The sequence below is a fragment of the Dreissena polymorpha genome, chromosome 4 (assembly GCF_020536995.1).
Source record: "Dreissena polymorpha isolate Duluth1 chromosome 4, UMN_Dpol_1.0, whole genome shotgun sequence".
In the NCBI taxonomy this organism is placed as follows: domain Eukaryota; kingdom Metazoa; phylum Mollusca; class Bivalvia; order Myida; family Dreissenidae; genus Dreissena; species Dreissena polymorpha.
This window is the reverse complement of record NC_068358.1, coordinates 102,913,610-102,932,863: the sequence shown is the minus strand read 5'-3', so window position 1 is coordinate 102,932,863 and position 19,254 is coordinate 102,913,610. Positions and strand designations below refer to the sequence as shown.

The following is a 19,254-nucleotide window of genomic DNA, read 5'->3' as shown; positions in this document are numbered from 1 at the left end:
AATATTTGAATTAGTTTTATTTCAAAATAAGACGAATTGCGTATCTCCTGATTCTGTTGTTCGAATGTTTAATAGGCAACTTGGCTGGGCCGGCTTATTCAATAGGCACAATCTCCACAAATTTCAATGACGAAATAATTGGACTGTTCCATTTTTAGTTAGTAAAGGGTTGAAAGAAAATCTAAATTATAATTTCGTTTTTATTAGCCGGATTTTTTTCGAAAAAATCTCGGCTTATAGATTGATGTTGTCGGGCGGGCGGGGGGGCGGGCGGGCGGGCGGGCGGGGTGGCGGCGTGCTCGAAAATGTTAAAGTTCTTATTTCATGGTATAACTTTGGTATGCTTGGACCTAGAGTCTTCAAACTTGACATGAAGGTTGGCCAGGATTAACAGATGACCACTGGTCATTTCAAGGTCATTCATTTGAAGGTGAAGGTCACTGTGACCTTCAATATAAAAATGTTAAAGTTGTTATAACTTTGGTATGCTTGGACCTAGAGTCTTGAAACTTGACATGAAGGTTGGCCATAACTAGTTAGTAACCACTGGTCATTTCAAGGTCATTCATTTGAAGGTCAAGGTCACTGTGACCTTGAATGTAAAAATGTTAAAGTTCTTATTTCATGGTATAACTTTGGTATGCTTGGACCTAGAGTCTTCAAACTTGACATGAAGGTTGGCCAGGATTAACAGATGACCACTGGTCATTTCAAGGTCATTCATTTGAAGGTGAAGGTCACTGTGACCTTCAATATAAAAATGTTAAAGTTGTTATAACTTTGGTATGCTTGGACCTAGAGTCTTGAAACTTGACATGAAGTTTGGCCAGAACTAGTAAGTAACCACTGGACATTTCAAGGTCATTCATTTGAAGGTCAAGGTCACTGTGACCTTGAATGTAAAAATGTTAAAGTTGTTATAACTTTGGTATGCTTGGACCTAGAGTCTTGAAACTTGACATGAAGGTTGGCCAGAACTAGTAAGTAACCACTGGACATTTCAAGGTCATTCATTTGAAGGTCAAGGTCACTGTGACCTTGAATGTAAAAATGTTAAATAAATAGTATTATTTCATCTAAGTTTATTTTCTTACATTTGATAATGAAATTGATGGAAACTTCAAACAATATGTTACTAATTTGCTAATAAAAAAATTGAGATCAAACTTTCCTAATTGTCAATTCAAGTTCATATTTGTGACCTTAAATGTTATTGTTGTTCATGTATATGCATGCATTCAAAACATAACACAAGGTTTGCTCATGCCTTGAAAAGTACTTACATTTCATTTTGACCTTTGAACAATATTTCAGTAATTTAAGTATTGCATTGACAAAAACACGAAAGGTACTTTCCTGTCATTTAAATCAAAAATCCGGCTTCAATGCGGTCATCTCCGACCGCGGAACTCTTGTTAGAGGTTAACATGTGGATAAATATTCATACTGCTCATCGTAACAACCCTACGGTTATAAAAGCCTGTAATGTAAAAGCTCTTTTACCGGTAAGTGAAATTTTAATACGGTTAAATAGTGAATTGAGTTTTAGATTAAATTTAAATTAAGTATTAATTTAAAAAAAATGTTGAAAGTGTGAGTTTGTGACGTACTTTAAGGAAGGGGGTCCAAGATTTTGTAACAGTTTGTGACATGCCGGGGTAAAAATGGTAAAAAAAGCGTTACATGCTTTATCAACGACCCCTTGGTGTAAAATTCACACACATGTTTAAAGCTTTAGATTTCAGAAATGTATTAGACTTCATAAAGAAGTAAAAGCAACCTTTGAAACTAAAAAACCTTTATTATGAAATGTAACATAAAGTATGACTGTAGAATAGGTTTGATTTCAAAGAGAAAATACTACTTTGGTTATATGTCAGTAACTGACATATAACCTACTAGTATTTTCTCTTTGAAATCAAACCTACTCTATATAAAATTTCAAAGTAAATTCATTATAAAATGTTTAACATCTACAAGACAGTTTTCACAGAAATGTTCAATAAGCTATGACTCTAGAGGAGGTTTGAATTAAAAAAAGAAAACACTATAATCGTTCAGACCTACGACCTTCTGTATCAGTTCCATCCATTCGCTGTTTCTCTTTCCTTGTCCAATCAAAAGACGTGTTACACCCACCATCAAAAGATGAAGCATTGAGCACAATGGGTAATTGACAGAACGGGGATGTGTTTACAAGGTGATAAGAAAACAATGCCTAGGGGCTTATCTCCACTGGCGAGTAAATTAGCGCTAATCCCCTTGTGTATCAGGGGCAATAAAACACATCTGCACATTTGTATTGCAGGGAAGTGTTCTGTGGGCCCTTTTATGTGAGAAAATTTGCAGTAGGCCCATTACTAAAAAATCATAACTCGACAGTCAGCTGGGGGGGGCCCGGGCCCCTGGGCCCAGTGCCTGGGTACGGGCCTCGAAAGGCTGCAATTAAAAAAGAATATCCCTGATTAATAAGAACATATTTTGTCAACTCGATACTTATGTTGGTAGTTAATCGATACGGTACTCTTTTACGTGTATTGGTTTTACCCATAAAATTAGAAATCCACCAATCAGAGCTGTTATATTAATATGCCCGTTCCATGAAAATCGGAAGGCGTCGAAACTTCACGTGTGGACTGATCAGAAATTCTAGAAATTTCTCGGTTATTATTTACATTTTTTTAGGGACGCAGAAAGTATTTGCTGAAACTTTATTTATCGTTTATCTAAGTAGCGGGACAAATACAATTTCAGTGACTGACGTCGTTTAAAATTCGGTTTAATAGCTACCGGCGAATTGGCGAGGAGTGAATTTGTCATTCTAAACAAACGAGAAAATTCCTGAACAATGGCAGTTGTTGGTTTAGATGTTGGGAATTATTCTTCCTATGTAGCTGTTGCTCAAGGCGGTGGAATTGACACAGTTGCAAACGAATACAGCGACAGATGTACCCCGTAAGTTTTGATCGATTTTTATTAATTAACAATCTCAGTTTCAGATCGTCAGCTTTTTTAAGCTTTTCATGTTTTCCAAATAGAAAGTAGCTAGTTATTAAAATACTTATTCTTTAATTTGCTCAAATAAAAGAGATTTCATTTATTCAAAACTGCACCTGTAGCCGAGCGTGGCACCTGTTATGTGGTGCTCTTATTTTTCTGTGACGGCTATGGTAGTCCATTAGTCCATATAAACAGACTCCCAGAGCCTTTGATAATTTTTGCTATCAGGGTTTTTTTACCTTATACGCCGAATATCGGCGTTTTCCCCAAGCAATCTAGGCTCCTTTTTCCCCTTTCCGGACCGAAAAATTCCCCAAGCGGAAGCTTTTCCCCTCCATAAAACAGTTCATAACGATTGAATTTTACAACAAATTCGCTCGAAATCGTACAAAACACCGTTTGGTACCTGTCCAATTATGGTTCCCAACCCGTACACGCCATTCTGTACTGTATAAATGTTACGACAATGATTACCTCCCTTGGCCGATTTACGATAACTGTCAACTCGCTTAACGTTAAATGTCACCAAAAAAGGCAAAGTGTCGCATAACTGGGGAAATTACCGGAAAAAGCCCTCAAAAAATTTGAATAACGCAGTTATTTCAGCTTTCTTCACAAAAGTAAGTCCACAGCAGCAGTCTGTTCCTGAATGGTCTGAAAATGTCACAGCCAGTTCCTGTCAAGGTCAACTCAGTCTGGCACAGCCGGCCACAGTTAGTCCCTGTCATGAAGTGATCACTTTGACAAAGTCAGTCATAAGCAGCTTTCAAGAACTTTCAGGGCCAGACCAACTGACAGAGGAGGACATGGATGCGTTAGTGGAGATGTTTAAAGGACTGAAAAACAGGGAAATGCCTCTGTGAAATTGTGTAACAACATGTAAATTAACCACAAATATTGATGTATGAAGAAAATAACAGTCTTTTTGTTTTTTTTAACCCAATTAACAGTAAAAGTAAGACCCTTAAAAATTTCCCCCTATTGAGGAAAAAACGCGCGCGATTTTTCCCCAAAAGTGGAATATCGCGCGTGAAATTTCCCCAAAAATGGAAAATCGCGCGTGAAATTTCCCCAACCTAAGGGCTAGAGGCCCCTTCCCCTACAACCCCAAAAAAACCTGGCTATGGCGGCTCTGGCAGTCCGTATGCACCCCTTCATAAACATGGTTGCAGTTCAGTGCAGCGAATCCGTGTGCTTCACTAAACAGACGTTGTTAGAGACAAATTGAGGAAAATAATGAATAAACTTCATAAACATGTTAAATTTACCTGAATGGCAACCTACTGATGTTATCCTTTGCATGCACCCTATAAAAACACGAGGATGTTTCAACACACTTTTCTCGCTGACATGTTTATGTTTAAATTTGAAACAGTGTATTCTGTATCGAATACCACGTTGTTATCGACTTTATAGGCTGGAGCACATAACCCGACGTGCAAAATATTGGTGTACTGCAACCTAACCAATTTTGGGTCAATTTTCCAATATGGCGGATACAGCGTACAAAACAAAACCTAAGTCAATAAAATCAATTATTTCTTGCATTAATGGTACCATTTGGATGAGTTTGTGGTTTAGATAGGTAAACTTTAATAAGTTCTTGCAGTTTCAGTGTTCCTTAACCCTTGCATTGTTGATAACATTTTGCACCCATGTGTCACCGTATGGGTTTTTAGGTATTTATTGGCGGTGGGTTGCAGCCAATTCCCCAAACGTGATAACCAGGGTGGTTATAAAAACAACCATGTAACGAACCAAATATATATTAAAGATATATTTATTAGCGTTCACTGTCAAATAGCTGATCACAGAATCATCATAAATATTATGGTTAACAATCATTACAATACAATAAATGGTTTACCAACAGATATGTTTTACCAACAGATATGGTTTACCAACAGATATGGTTTACCAACATATATGTTTTACCAACAGATATGGTGAGCAAAGTAAAACATTACAACATTAAAATAGCAATACAATATTATATTTAATAAACAATATAATATAATATATTAGACAAACATGTACATACCTAAGCAAAATGAAATACAAAATATTAAACAGTTATTCGTGAAAAGTAATCTTATAAATAACGATAAAGATATTTACCTGTAACACACCAAATATATTTTAAAGATATATTTATTAGCGTTCACTGTCAACTAGCTGATCACAGAATGATCTTAAATGCGCCTTTTTGTTACCTCCATGTCGCAACGACACATTTCATTGGTTAAAACATTTAAATATCAGCTATTTGATAGGTTAACTATAAAAGCAACTCAGAACTGGTGTATGTGATAATGTACGAGTAATTTGTGAGCATTAGTTAACGTGAACATGGGGATTTGTACTAATTTCTAATTGTAATCGTGTAAAATGACTAAAGGTAACTGCTACAGGTCTAGTAATACGATAACTATACTCAATTAAGAATGCAGTTACCTTAACAAAGAATCGTAAAATAAATGATACATATCTACACGTAATTCTACGATTCATTATACAAATGTATGTCCGGTGACACATGGACAAGAGAGAGCGCATTGCAACTCTAAGCAGCCCATTGGGCTATAAAGCTTAGAGTTGAATTTTTGCAACTAGAAGTCCATATGCACCCCTTCATAAACACAATTGCAGTTCTCTATCTATCTATCGATCTATTTATATACTGCTAGTCGCCAACAATTAGGATTAGCATTCTCCGCAGCTGATTAGTGCCCATCACTAGAAAGATGTCGTAAATGACTAATTTATTAAGGAAAGCGATGAATAAACTTTAAAAACACATTAAATTTACCTGAATGGCAAACTACGGACGTTATCCTTTGCCTGCACCCTTAAAAAATGAAATCCGATAATGTTTCAAGTTCAACACACTATTTGTGTTTACTTTTTTTATGTTGAATAGTTGCAAAGTAAGAACAGTATATTCTGACAATTATTAATAATTTAAAAATTAATATGCAACTGGGAGCATATTCCAGATACTACCGAATACTCCAAAGTGCCCTTTTGACAAAATATGGCGAGCTGCAAAGTGCCCTTTTGACAAAATAGGCCCGCTTGCCCTTTTCAAATCTGAGCTGTAGCACTAACTCCACTAACTCCGGAATCCTTGGCGATATTTAATCTCGTCTCTAATCTATCAATCGTGCGGCACTGACCATATCTTGAATCTCTGTAAGATAGATTGAATCGTAAATTCCAAACTTGGGTTTTTAGACAAATGATGTTTTTTATCAACTTTTTGTTTGTTCACAAATGACACAAACATTGATGTTGATGGTAAAAGGTTTCGTGTTTGTTACAATAATTTATGTTGATCAAACTTTATTTTATAGACAAACTTGAGACTTAATTTTTTACATGGAATTAGGTTTATCAGAATGAAGCTATCAGGAAGAACTAAGGTCTAGCGTGTATATTCTAGAAAGCAAACGTTCTACTCCTTAACAGATTTACATTATTCTCGAGTAACAAACTTTTACTTTATTTAAAAATTCCACTCCTGTATTGCAATTGAAAAACAAATCTATAATAAACTACTATTTCGATTTTCTGCATCTTAAAAAACGTATCATGAAATAGTTTATTGAATAACAATGTAACAATAAAGATACTAAATTATCATCAGAAATGCTGTCACTAGTTTGGGATGATTATAAAGTATGCAGTGGAAAAACTACTTGCTGGGTTTTGCCATATAAAAATTACTAAGGGAAACTGTTTTGTTCACTAATTTCATACTGTCTTGTCTGCATGAAACGTTGATAGGGAACATTACAAATCACATCTTGGCATAAATGTAGTTTTCTTTTGTTTTCAGAGCATTTGTTTCCTTGATGGAAAATAGTCGATGTATGGGTGTTTCGGCAAAGAATCAATCCACAACCAATGTCAAGAACACTATTTCTTGTTTTAAACGCCTGCTCGGGCGCCGATTTAAAGATCAGCAGGTCCAGAAAGAGAAAAACCATTATTTCCATCCATACGATATTGTGGAAGGTCCTGCAGGGGAAACATTGATTCAGGTACATGAACATATGTCTCTCATTTGAATTATATTTTGTTTCAATGTTGGAAACAGTGCCAAATTTTATAATGGTGCTATATATGTTACTCTGCAGGCTGAAGTATTAAGGAGTCACAATGTCAGTTTGCACAAGTTTGCGGAGACAACTACTAACACATGTAGGAGGAAATAAATTTAAACGGAAATTATTTTCTCACCATGGAGTCAGTGATTTTTTCTTGCTTTTATTTGTTACATCCTGAGCCATTTGAATTGGGAAAATTAGCGCTATAAACCATGAAATTGGGAAAAATAGTATGATAAATCATGAAATTGGGAAAAATTAAGCATTATAAATATGATTATAAGTAACAGAATTAAAATTGTTTTTACGTGCATGCAGCGATTTTCCTTGTCCAATTGGGAAAAGTACCCGTACCGGTCCGATTGGGAAAAATTGAGTCGTGAAAACCTCAAAATTGGGAAAAATCGAGTCGTGAAATCCTGAAATTGGGAAAATCGCGTCGTGAAGTTTGGGTCTTATTGAATACATCATACAGTTCATACTTAATTGAACATACCCATTTAAATAATCATTTGCAGGCATGCCTTAATGACCATTAAGTTATAAAGTTTATATAAATAACAAAATATTATAAAGAACACACCAAATCAATTACTAGTTGTTTTAATCTCTTTTAAAGCAATGTCTCTCTCTTTCATTTTTGTGAAATTTCAACAATCTTTGATGTTTAATCATCACTCAGTTGCTTGCATCCCTCCCTGCACAGCATCATTATTGCTGTCAATGTGTCCTGTGATTGATGGTTCCGATTGGTTTTTTGGCATAATATTTGCTATTATGACTCATTTCAAACTACGATAAGGTTACAAACCGACGTAAAACAGTACGCTGGCTGCCTGGCAAAAGAACCGGAAACAGTAACAACTCTATTGATTGAATGCGCTGAATAATAAAACCCGAAATTAATCGAGCGCGTGGTTACACACAACTATACGATTTTCTTTGTTCGCTCGCCGAAAGTTGGTTTTTTTACGAAACTTTCTATCGTTTTGAGAAAAAATTCGGACGCTGATTGGGATTTTTCCAGATGCCGATTGGGAATTTGGGAATTTTCGCTCGATTGGGAAAGTACCGTTTTGGGAATTTGGGAATTTTCGTTCGATTGGGAAAGTACCGTTTACCGGTACTTTATAAAGAAGGAGGAAAATCGCTGGCATGGTTAGGGGGTTTTCTATCCATTTCGGGAAAAGGAATCTGGTCAAATCAGGATTGCTTTAATTGATAAAAGTGGCAAATTTGGGAATTATTTATTGACAAAAAGGACTAAATTAAAATTATATATTTTGTAGGATGTTTAAATAAAAAGTTGAGATCTAGAGTTAAGAAATCATAAGTCATAAGAGACTTCTTTCTGAAAAAAAAGATAATTTTTTGAAATTGGGATTTGTTTGGGGAAATTTTGGTCCACTTTTTGGAGAAAAAAACGTTGATTTTTGCAAGTTGGAAGCAGTCGAAAATCGGCGGTAATTTTTAGCAAAAAAATTCACTGGGAGTGAAGGCAAAACTCTGGCCTTTCCAAGGGATCCACACATTTCTGAGATATATGCTGAAAAAGTGGGGGTTTAAAGGCTCTATATAGGTGAAGATCCGTAATTATTTACCGATTTTTAGCTCATCTATTTTTTGAAAAAAAATTATGAGCTATTGTCATCACCTTGGCGTCGGCATTGGCGTCCGGTTAAGTTTTGCGTTTAGGTCCACTTTTCTCAGAAAGTATCAATGCTATTGCATTCAAACTTGGTACACTTACTTACTATCATGAGAGGAATGGGCAGGCAAAGTTAGATAACTCTGGCGTGCAATTTGACAGAATTATGTGCCCTTTTTATACTTAGAAAATTGAAAATTTTGGTTAAGTTTTGCGTTTAGGTCCACTTTTCTCAGAAAGTATCAATGCTATTGCATTCAAACTTGGTACACTTACTTACTATCATGAGGGGACTGGGCAGGCAAAGTTAGATAACTCTGGTGTGCATTTTGACAGAATTATGTGCCCTTTTTATACTTAGAAAATTGAAAATTTTGGTTAAGTTTTGTGTTTAGGTCCATTTTATTCCGTAAGTATCAAAGCTATTGCTTTCATACTTGCAACACTTATTAACTATCATAAGGGGACTGTGCAGGCAAAGTAATGTAACTCTGACTGGCATTTTTACAGAATTATGGGCCCTTTTTATACTTAGAAAATTTAAAATTTGGTTAAGTTTTGTGTTTAGGTCCACTTTATTCCTACAGTATCAAAGCTATTGCTTTCATACTTGCAACACTTATTAACTATCATAAGGGGACTGTGCAGGCAAAGTTATGTAACTCTGATTGGCATTTGGACGGAATTATGGGCCCTTTATACTTAGAAAATTGAAAATTTGGTTAAGTTTTGTGTTTTGGTCCACTTTACCCCTAAAGTATCATAGATATTGCTTTCATACTTGGAACACTCGCAAACTATCATAAGGGTACAGTAAAAGGACAAGTTGCATAACTCTGGTTGTCATTTTTACGTTATTATGGCCCTTTTTTGACTTAGTAACTTTGAATATATGGTTAAATTTTGCGTTTCGATCCACTTTACTTCTTAACTATCAAGGCTATTGCTTTCAAACTTCAAATACTTTCATGCTATCATGAGGTTACTGTACCTGGCAAGTTGAATTTTACCTTCACCCCCCCCCCCCCCCCCATTAAGATCATCTCACAAATGACCACCACACCCTCACACTATACCCCACCCCACCCCCCCCCCCCCCAATATTTTTTTTTGAAACGGTTAAAAAACACAAATATTTATTTTTATTATTAACCAGGTTTTCCGAAGGAAAAAACTGGTTATTCGATTGGCGAATGCGGGCGGGCGGGCTGGCTGGCGGGCGGGCGGGCGGAACAAGCTTGTCCGGGCCATAACTATGTCGTTCATTGTCAGATTTTAAAATCATTTGGCACATTTGTTCACCATCATTGGACGGTGTGTCGCGCGAAATAATTACGTCGATATCTCCAAGGTCAAGGTCACACTTTGAGTTCAAAGGTCAAAAATAGCCATAAATGAGCTTGTCCTGGCCATAACTATGTCATTCATTGTGAGATTTTAAAATCATTTGGCACATTTGTTCACCATCATGGGACGGTGTGTCGCTAGAAAGAATCACGTCAATATCTCCAATGTCAAGGTCGCCACGACTAAAAATAGATTAAAAAAAAAAAAACTTACAAAGGGGGTTAATTTTGTTTGTTCATTTCAAAAGTTCAGTTTGAGTTTTCTCCCTTTATCAGATTTTTTTTCACAATGAAAACCTGGTTTTGTGACAATTTTGTCCCTTGTTTTATGAAATACCGTCCAACCATCGCACCCAAGAATCCCCCCACCCACCCCCAATTTTTTTTATTTTTTTTTTCATTTTTTTTCGCATTTTTGGAAAATAATGTAATAAATGTCCACACCCCCACACTATACACCCCTCTTCACTCCACCCCTCCCTCCTTTGTGATTGAAAATGAGAGTCCCTTCACCTTTAAAAAGAAAATAGATGAGCGGTCTGAACCGGCAAGGCGGTGCTCTTGTTAAATATTTTTTCCGTATTTTATATATAAAAGTTATCAAAAAACAATATGTATATGCAGGGATCATATTTTTTTCGGTTTTGTCGGTCCTTAGACCTAGACCGATTGGGGTCATGAAAGACCGATTGAAAATCCCAAACAGTCGGTCCGATTCTGTTTGCTAAAATTCCAATGTCATGAAATCTATTACACAGTGTACATGCTAACACACCCTAATGACATTCTTATCTCGACCGGTCAGGACCGGTTTATTGCACGTCAGACCAAGAATCAAAAACTTGTGAACAGCGGATTAAAGACGCATCCGAAAAGACACGTCTGAAAGCACGCGCTGTAACTATACAAAACATGCCGATACATTTTCCACCAGCGTAATAATCCGGTAATATAATTATGAATGAAAGTCGCGGATCTGATTGACAGAACAGCCTAAAGTTATTTTATGGGCGGAACTTCACATAAAATAGTACACAAGAAAATAATATACATTGTATAAATCTTTAGTAAAACCGTGCTAGATTCGAAATAATTCGTTATACTTTGTTGTTTAATAACTCAGGACCGGAAAATTAGATGCGTGGTTTCAAATGTTTCGCTCTCGTGATTAAATCCCTACGCATCTTAACTATCGGCCTTGGGTTATTTGACAACAAACTATAATGTACACGAATTATTTCTTAATTATTTGGTGTGTTATTGTCAGTAGCCAACCTACGCATAGACATTTGTTTGGTTCAGTGCATGTTTATAAGCTAATATCGAGTCGACAACAATTTAAAACATCGGTATAGACTTATGAAAAAGTCTGATAAAACAGCACACGAAACAACAATAAAATAGCAAATGATAAAGCCAGTTGAGAAAACTCGTTCCGTTAAAAAAAATGCCTAAGGAAATTTTACTTGTACATTTATTATACCACCTTCATGAATGGCAAAATCAATGGTATATATTTTAAGGTAATTTGTCATGATTTCGGGCATAAATTTTCGGATACTTTTTCCCCATTTATATCCGGACCGATTGATGTTGCCGGAAAATATGATCCCTGTGTATATGCTATTGGACATTACCATTAAAATATGAGTATGAGCAATAAAACTTGTTTTGAGCTCAAAATACAGTGTCCTCCTAGTCAATCGTGTTTACAAACAATCAGTTTATTTACATCGCTGTTTACTCGGGAAAGTGAAAGTGACTCAGGTCACCAAAAATATATCGTTGATTTTCAATGTTTTCCGGTATTACTCACAAAGTATGTCTCTTCTAATAATAGTCAAAACGTTTGTAGTGATCTAATTAGTTACTTTTTGCTGGTAAAAAGTTGTTTTAAATAGAATTAAAAGTGAATGTTCTTTTGGCTATTTTTAGCATACGTCACCGCTTTGGGGCTACACATCACGTTAGTTGCAAAGTTGTAACCATTTCTTCCAATTATGAAACGGGTATATCTTCAATACTTCTTGACAACGTTGAACCTCAGCTGTGTTATAAGCATTTTTTATGCAAGGGTAACTGAAATCCGGTAAAAATTAGGCAAGTTTATATGCATAATAATTGGATTTGTCACCTGTATAGGGCCTTTAAGTCATGTTTGTGACAAAGCTTTAGTTTATTTGTTAAAATAGCATGGCCGCTATTCAAGGAGATTCATGTTTTCCTTGTATTGCTATATTGTGACTAGGAATATTTCCTGATTCTCCTTCAAAAGGAATGATCTGATGGCAAAATAATTAAATTTCACAGGAATATTTCTTTGATGATCTAAAAATATTAACACTGAGCATTTTTTCTAATTGGTCACTAGATAAAGTGACCAAATAAATGCTGAAAATCAACAATGTGTATTTATCAAATAAAAAATTAATCGAGAATTGTTTTAGTTTTTATTTTATTTTAGAAAAATATCATACATCCTGAAAGTTCTGTTATTTTAAATGTATTCAGATGAACCCCTGAATTTGTTTTATTGAGACCAACCCATGAATTCACACAATACTTGTAAACTGTACTGGGATATCTGAACATTAACGTGGGACCTGTAATTGCTTTCTAGCATCAATCTTTTATACAAAATGACCCAGGAATTTATATTATATTTCAAACATATTCTAGTTTGAATCTAAGTCAAGTTTAGGTCAAACATTAGGTCATGGTTTAGTTGAAGTTAACCCTTTGCATGCTGGGAAATTTGTCTTCTGCTTAAATGTCGTCTGCTGAATTTCTTAAATTAGCATTTTCTTCGATTTTTTTCAAAGAATACTATCAGAATAGCAAACAGTTTGGATCCAGATGAGACGCCACATTCTGTGTCGTCTCATCTGGATCCAAACTGTTTGCAAAGGCCTTCAAAATTCGGTTCCCGCACTGAAAGGGTTAAAGGCTGCTGGTATCAGGGGTGTCAATTGAAGCAGAATACTGCTTTTTGATGCAAGCCTTTTGCATTTTACTCACTTTTGACTCCTCGAAATAATATGCCTTGCGTCATTATGACACAAATGCCATCAAGAAGCCAACTCTGTCTTTTATTTATCGTACAATTTGAGTTGTTTGCATAGTATTTCACTTAAGTTACATGTACTGCAAAATAACATTTCCTGAGTATTTAATCAGATTTGTAGCAACAAAATAACTTGTTATAAGTATTTTTACCCCAGAAAATTTCATTTGAGCCGTGAAAATATCAAGCATGGGGTCATTGGTTTTCAAAATCTATTAAAATCCCTGAAAATATACAGAAAACTTGAAAACTCTTGCTTGGAGAGGCCTGAGCGGATTAAGAAAGAACATGTAGAAATATTCCAAGGATATATTCTGTTATTTTATACATGTAATTTATTGGAATTTCAATGTATAATTTTTATCAAAATCTCTTGTAGGCAACATATATGGGTGAGAAACAGAATTTTACACCTGAACAGATAATGGCCATGCTTCTTACAAAGCTTAAAGACACTGGAGAAAAAGCGCTGCGAACTAAAGTGGTTGATTGTGTTGTGTCGGTAAGTTACCAGATTAAAAATGATGAAACTTCTATTGAAATTTATTTTTAGCCATATCTTAATATATTTTGTGTTGTTTACAAATGCTTCTTGTTTGATGCCTGCACTTCATACAATTTTGTCTGTGATTGCAGAGTGATTAAAAAAATCACTTTTTTGTCCCTTATTTTGTGTGATTTTTTCTGTTAATCTAAGGTAGGCACACTCTGGAAAAAGGGGCTTAATGTATGTGTTTGAAGTGACATCCCAGATTAGCCTGTGCGATCCACACAGGCTAAGTACAGGTGACTTTTCAGCCTAGACTAGATTTTCATTTAAGCAAGAAATTATTTTAAACAAAAAATGCCATGATAGCCAAAAGTGCCATCCCTGATAGGCATGTGTGGACTGCACATACCTGATAGGCATGTGTGGACTGCTCATACCTGATAGGCATGTGTGGACTGCACATACCTGATAGGCATGTGTGGACTGCACATACCTGATAGGCATGTGTGGACTGCACATACCTGATAGGCATGTGTGGACTGCACATACCTGATAGGCATGTGTGGACTGCACATACCTGATAGGCATGTGTGGACTGCACATACCTGATAGGCATGTGTGGACTGAACATACCAATCTGGGACAATACTTTGCGCATATTTATTAGACCCAGTTTTCCCACGGCAAGGCTTAAGCTATTTGATTTCTTAATATAAAACTGATCCATGGGCAGGTTCCCAGCTTTTTCACAGATGTAGAAAGGCGAGCGATGATAGCCAGCTGTCAGATGGCCAGTCTGAACTGCCTCAAGGTTATGAACGACACTACTGCAGGTAAACTGCTTATTTGATAGCATAAGCCGTATATAAGCCATTGTTCAGTATGTTTGTTTCAAATACTTGAAACTGACTATAATTGAAACATTTTTTAGCTCACCTGAGCACAACGTGCTCATGGTGAGCTTTTGTGATCGCCTTTTGTCCGTCGTGCATTGTGCGGCGTCAACATTTGACTTGTTAACTCTCTAGATGCCACATTTATTGTCCAATCTTCATGAAATTTGGTCAGAAGATTGGTCACAATGATATCTTGGATGAGTTTTAAAATGGTTACGTTTGCTTGAAAAACATGGCTGCCAAGGGGCGGGGCATTTTTCCTTATATGGCTATAGTAAAATCTTGTAAACATTCTAGAGGCCACATTTATTGTCCGATCCTCATGAAACTTGGTCAGAAGATTCATCCCAATGATATCTTGGACGAGTTTGAAAATGATGTCGGTTGGTTGAAAAACATGGCCGCCAGGGGGCGGGGCATTTTTCCTTATATGGCTATAGTAAAACCTTGTTAACACTCTAGAGGCCACATTTATTTTTCAATCTTCATGAAACTTGCTCAGATGATTTGTCCCAATGATATCTTGGATGAGTACAAAAATGGTAACCTTGGCTCAAAAAACATGGCCGCCAAGGGGCGGGGCATTTTTCCTTATATGGCTATAGTAAAATCTTGTTAACTTGCTAGTTTGCTCAATCTTATGATGTTGGTCAGAACATTGGTTTCCTGTGTAGTAAAGTTTGGTTTTATTATGTCAATATTATGTGACATTAACTGTATTATGTAATTTTTCATAACACAGAATTTTCATAGTTAACATAACTGTTTAAGTCATTAACACTTATGATAAGCCTTTCAACTAAGAGATAACTGAAAGAAAGACAACATGTACATGATTTTGCAGTATTTATGCAGTGTTTATCTCCCTTGTTTAATCTGGTTCAGTAATCTATTTTTAGTTCTGCTCTGGAATATGGGAAGATATTGATCATTGATAAATGCACTGTTCTGAGGGAAAATTGACTACTCTGCCATTGATCTCTTCTGAACTGTATAAAATAAGCTGTTTTGGCTGATTTAAACACCTCTTGATGCTTTCTTGAAAAGTTAACAGCTCTTGAAAAAGGTTGGAATTTTGAAATAATTAAACTCTAAATTATTTTTAACACCAGCATCAAGATATTTTGGCATTATTTTCTAAATTATTCTTATTATTTAGATTATTTCTATTTGGCATTTTCTAAATAGAAAGACTCTATTCTATTTCAATAACTTTAGTATATTTTTCTTATTTTTACATTTGATTCACTGAAGTTTCCTAATCTCCATAAATATTGTTCTTGAGATTAAATTAGACCTATTTTGTAAACTAGATTTTTGAAGCACTTTCTAGACTAACAGTAACTTATATTCAAATCAGTTTTTTGACAGATTTTGAACTTCTTTTTATATTCATTAAGGTATTTGCTGTATGTTGTTAATTTTTGTAAAGATACATAGATTCTTTAGACTTGGCTTGTACCTGTTCTTAATTTTCTGTCATTGTTCTTCATTTTCCGAGTTCTTGGAATAAAAATTAGTTATTTTTGTTAAAGCTGCCTTGGTTTTCACTTATAAATAAATTCTTTGAGTGTATTAAGGAGTCCCTGGCTGAACGCCTTTAGTTAATTGAATTACAACCAGTCAGTATAGTCATCCTGACCGGAAATAAGAGTTCGTCAAATAAATATTTCCGCACTACATAAGTGCTCACAAAGTTACATAACTTGTAACCGTCCTTTGACCGGTTCATTTGCGTAAGCGAAGGAGACCGCACTACCACACCTGGATAGGACAGTTGCGTTTGATAATGGTTTGGATCGGTAAAAAAAACATGGCCGCCAGGGGGGGTCTTTTTCCTTATATTTATATAGTAAAAAAGCTTGTGAACACTCTAGAAGTCACATGTTTTGCCTAATCATCATGAAATTTTGTCAAAACATTAGTTATGTGGATGTCTCGGACGAGTTTGAAAATGGTCCTGATCAGTGAAAAAACATGGACACCAGGGATAGGGGCAGTTTTCTTTATATGTATAAAGTGACAACGTGTGAACAGCCTAGAAAACACATTTTTTTCCCAATCTTCATGAAATTTGGACATATCTTGGAAGAGTTAAAAAATGGTTCAGGTCTGTTTAAAAAACATGGCCGCCAAGGGGCCATTTGTTGTTCATTCTTCATGATACTTGGTTAGAACATTTGTTCCATTGATATCTTGGGCTGCAAAGGTCATTTCTTTTTATCTCAGGTGAGCGACTTTGGGCCTTTCATGCCCTCTTGTTATAATAATACTTCTGATAACAGTAACAACAACAGCAATTAATAGTTTTGTCCCTTGATCTAGTGACCATATCACACTTATTGTAGTGTTAAGTAACAAGCTTGTGTGGATGCACTAACATGAAGATGTTATATCCTCTCTGAAGATTGACGGCATGGAAATCAATATTTACTGTCTAATTACCACTTTTTACTTCGTCTTGTTAATGATCATTGTTTAACACTGTTATAATAAGCAGGAATATAAATAGATTTCAAAAACCAGATTAATATAACTCTGAAATTTGATTCTACATTTATTTCAATAATAAAGCTATATTGCAATAGTTTCTGATTGTAAGTTGTAAAACATGTAATGAAAAGAATTTATAAAGTTTCATTTCAAATTGTCTTACACATTAATTGAACAAAGAGCTTTTCAAGGCAGTTACATGTATTACTGTATTAGTTAGGCCAGTTAAAAATCGGTATAACCATATCACTACAAATAAAAACAGGATAGGTCCGAATAGTTGGGATATCGTGATGATATCCATGCAACTATTCTAACATATTCTATTTGTATTTGTTTTAAAGTTTTTTTACAACTTGTGTGTAGTTGATGAACATATTTGAATACCAAAGTATGTGGTTATTTTATTGGGAATGTTTGACTTAAATGTATTCACAGTTTAGGGTAATTTTTTTTTTTTTAGCTTTTGTGTGTGTTGTGTATCGTTTTCAAGCCTTATTTTTTACCATAGAAGAATTTGACGTGTGTCTTTCTCTCTAAACTTGGTCTAATAAGTTTATAAAATAAAAGTAAGCCTAAAATATACTAAAGAGGAATAAATATAGACCTGATAGTTTGCTTTTCCCTTTTAAACACTCATTTCATGTACCTGAACGCAATTGAGATCAGATAAATGACATCCTAGGGTTCCCTTCAATGGACAGAGAGTGTTCTGGGCACAATAAACACATACTAGTTTGGATCCCCGTATAATTGAATGTGAAACCTTCAACTTATCCCTTTCCCTCTTAGAAGCAAAGTAAAAAGGGCAATTTGCAAACAGCATAAGACCAGAACAGCTATGTTAGTGTTACCGATCGCCAAAATCACATTTGGCGATTACAATTTCTGGTCGGCGATCAAAAATGAGATTTTCATGAAATTGGCGATTGAAAAAAAAAGGGCCCTCTGATTTTCAAATTCACTTTCGAAATTAATGTTTTCAGGCCGTATAAATGGTTATAAACATCATGTATCAATATTCCCTACTTTAAAAGAGCACTCGGTATGTACTTCCGCATGTAAACGCTTTAAACACTGTATGGAGAAATAGATTATCCTCTGATAAGAGATAGCATGACCTGCATATCAAATTCACGCTACATGACACTTTTTGTATGCTGACATGTATGCATCATGAGAAATTTCCAGTTAACCTTCTAGTCGCCAAACTGTGATGTACATCGTCCCATCGGTTTTCGATAAGGCTTATGAGGGCCCGGTTAACCGGCGACTATTATTTTTGATTGACGTCGGTCAGGAAGTTAGTGTTTATCGCAGATAGGTAAACCAGAGACGTAGGTAAACAATTTACCATTTACGTTAATTAATAAAACAGTACATTAAAGAAGGCGTTGGGCATCACCACACCTTTACTGCAAACACTTACTGTAAAATTTGTTGTAAACATTGGTTACTTTTGAAAAGTTAAAGGCAAAGGGTGAGCAATAACATATGGCGAGTAAGATGTGAAGACAATAACCGATAACAATTTTATGCGGTAACAATTCAGGGCCCTCAATCCATTTGAGGGGAAGCGGGTCGCTACCCATAGCAGGGGGAATTTTAGGATATGGGGGGAATTTTTATTTTTTCATTTTAGTCAAGAATAAAGCAAAATACCACTTAAATATCAGTATGTTTTCACTTTATTTGTTCAGCCATATACATTTACTCATTACTTATTAATATAATAAAAAAATATTTTCTAAGTTGAAACATTTAACTGTTTAATCTTATTTTTAAAGTATTTCACATAATCCACTATATTAATTAAATAAAAAATTTAATGATTATATACCCTCCATCCACCGTCCCCCTTTAAACAAAAAACTGATTTGACAATTCAATTAAATCATAGTACATATTACCGGTATGTTGTTTATAAACACCATTTTGAGCAAACCGAGTTCGAAGACAAGTCATCTGATTCAGACAACATACAAACATCATCTGTTATTTTTGTCACTTTAGTGGTCGTATCATCTTGGCATATTTTTTTGCTTCTTCACGGTCGTGAGGCCTAAAAAAAAACATGTTTGTTTTAGGTTACCCGACCGACCGTGTCAGTTTACCCCCGACTGCAATTTTTTTTATAAAAAAAAAAATAAAAAAAAATGTGTTTTACACTATTCGGCCGCGATTTAGATTGCAAATGTATTGATTAAA

At 35.3% G+C, this 19,254-nt stretch overlaps 1 protein-coding gene and 1 long non-coding RNA gene across 2 annotated transcripts in view; both read left to right on the top strand.

Moving 5' to 3' along the window:
• The first annotated feature begins 288 nt into the window (after nucleotides 1–288).
• Nucleotides 289–1,166, top strand: LOC127878954 (uncharacterized). The gene is made up of 2 exons (XR_008048861.1): nucleotides 289–521; nucleotides 967–1,166. It is a non-coding gene; the product is annotated as an uncharacterized LOC127878954 (long non-coding RNA).
• A 1,421-nt stretch (nucleotides 1,167–2,587) lies between these two features.
• Nucleotides 2,588–19,254, top strand: part of LOC127877234 (heat shock 70 kDa protein 4-like) — a 58,478-nt gene continuing 41,811 nt past the window's right edge. The window contains exons 1-4 of the mRNA XM_052422918.1: nucleotides 2,588–2,955; nucleotides 6,839–7,043; nucleotides 13,547–13,669; nucleotides 14,391–14,490. Coding sequence (XP_052278878.1) covers nucleotides 2,849–2,955; nucleotides 6,839–7,043; nucleotides 13,547–13,669; nucleotides 14,391–14,490 — 535 coding nt within the window. The 5' untranslated portion in view covers nucleotides 2,588–2,848. The remainder of the gene's footprint in view (nucleotides 2,956–6,838; nucleotides 7,044–13,546; nucleotides 13,670–14,390; nucleotides 14,491–19,254) is intronic.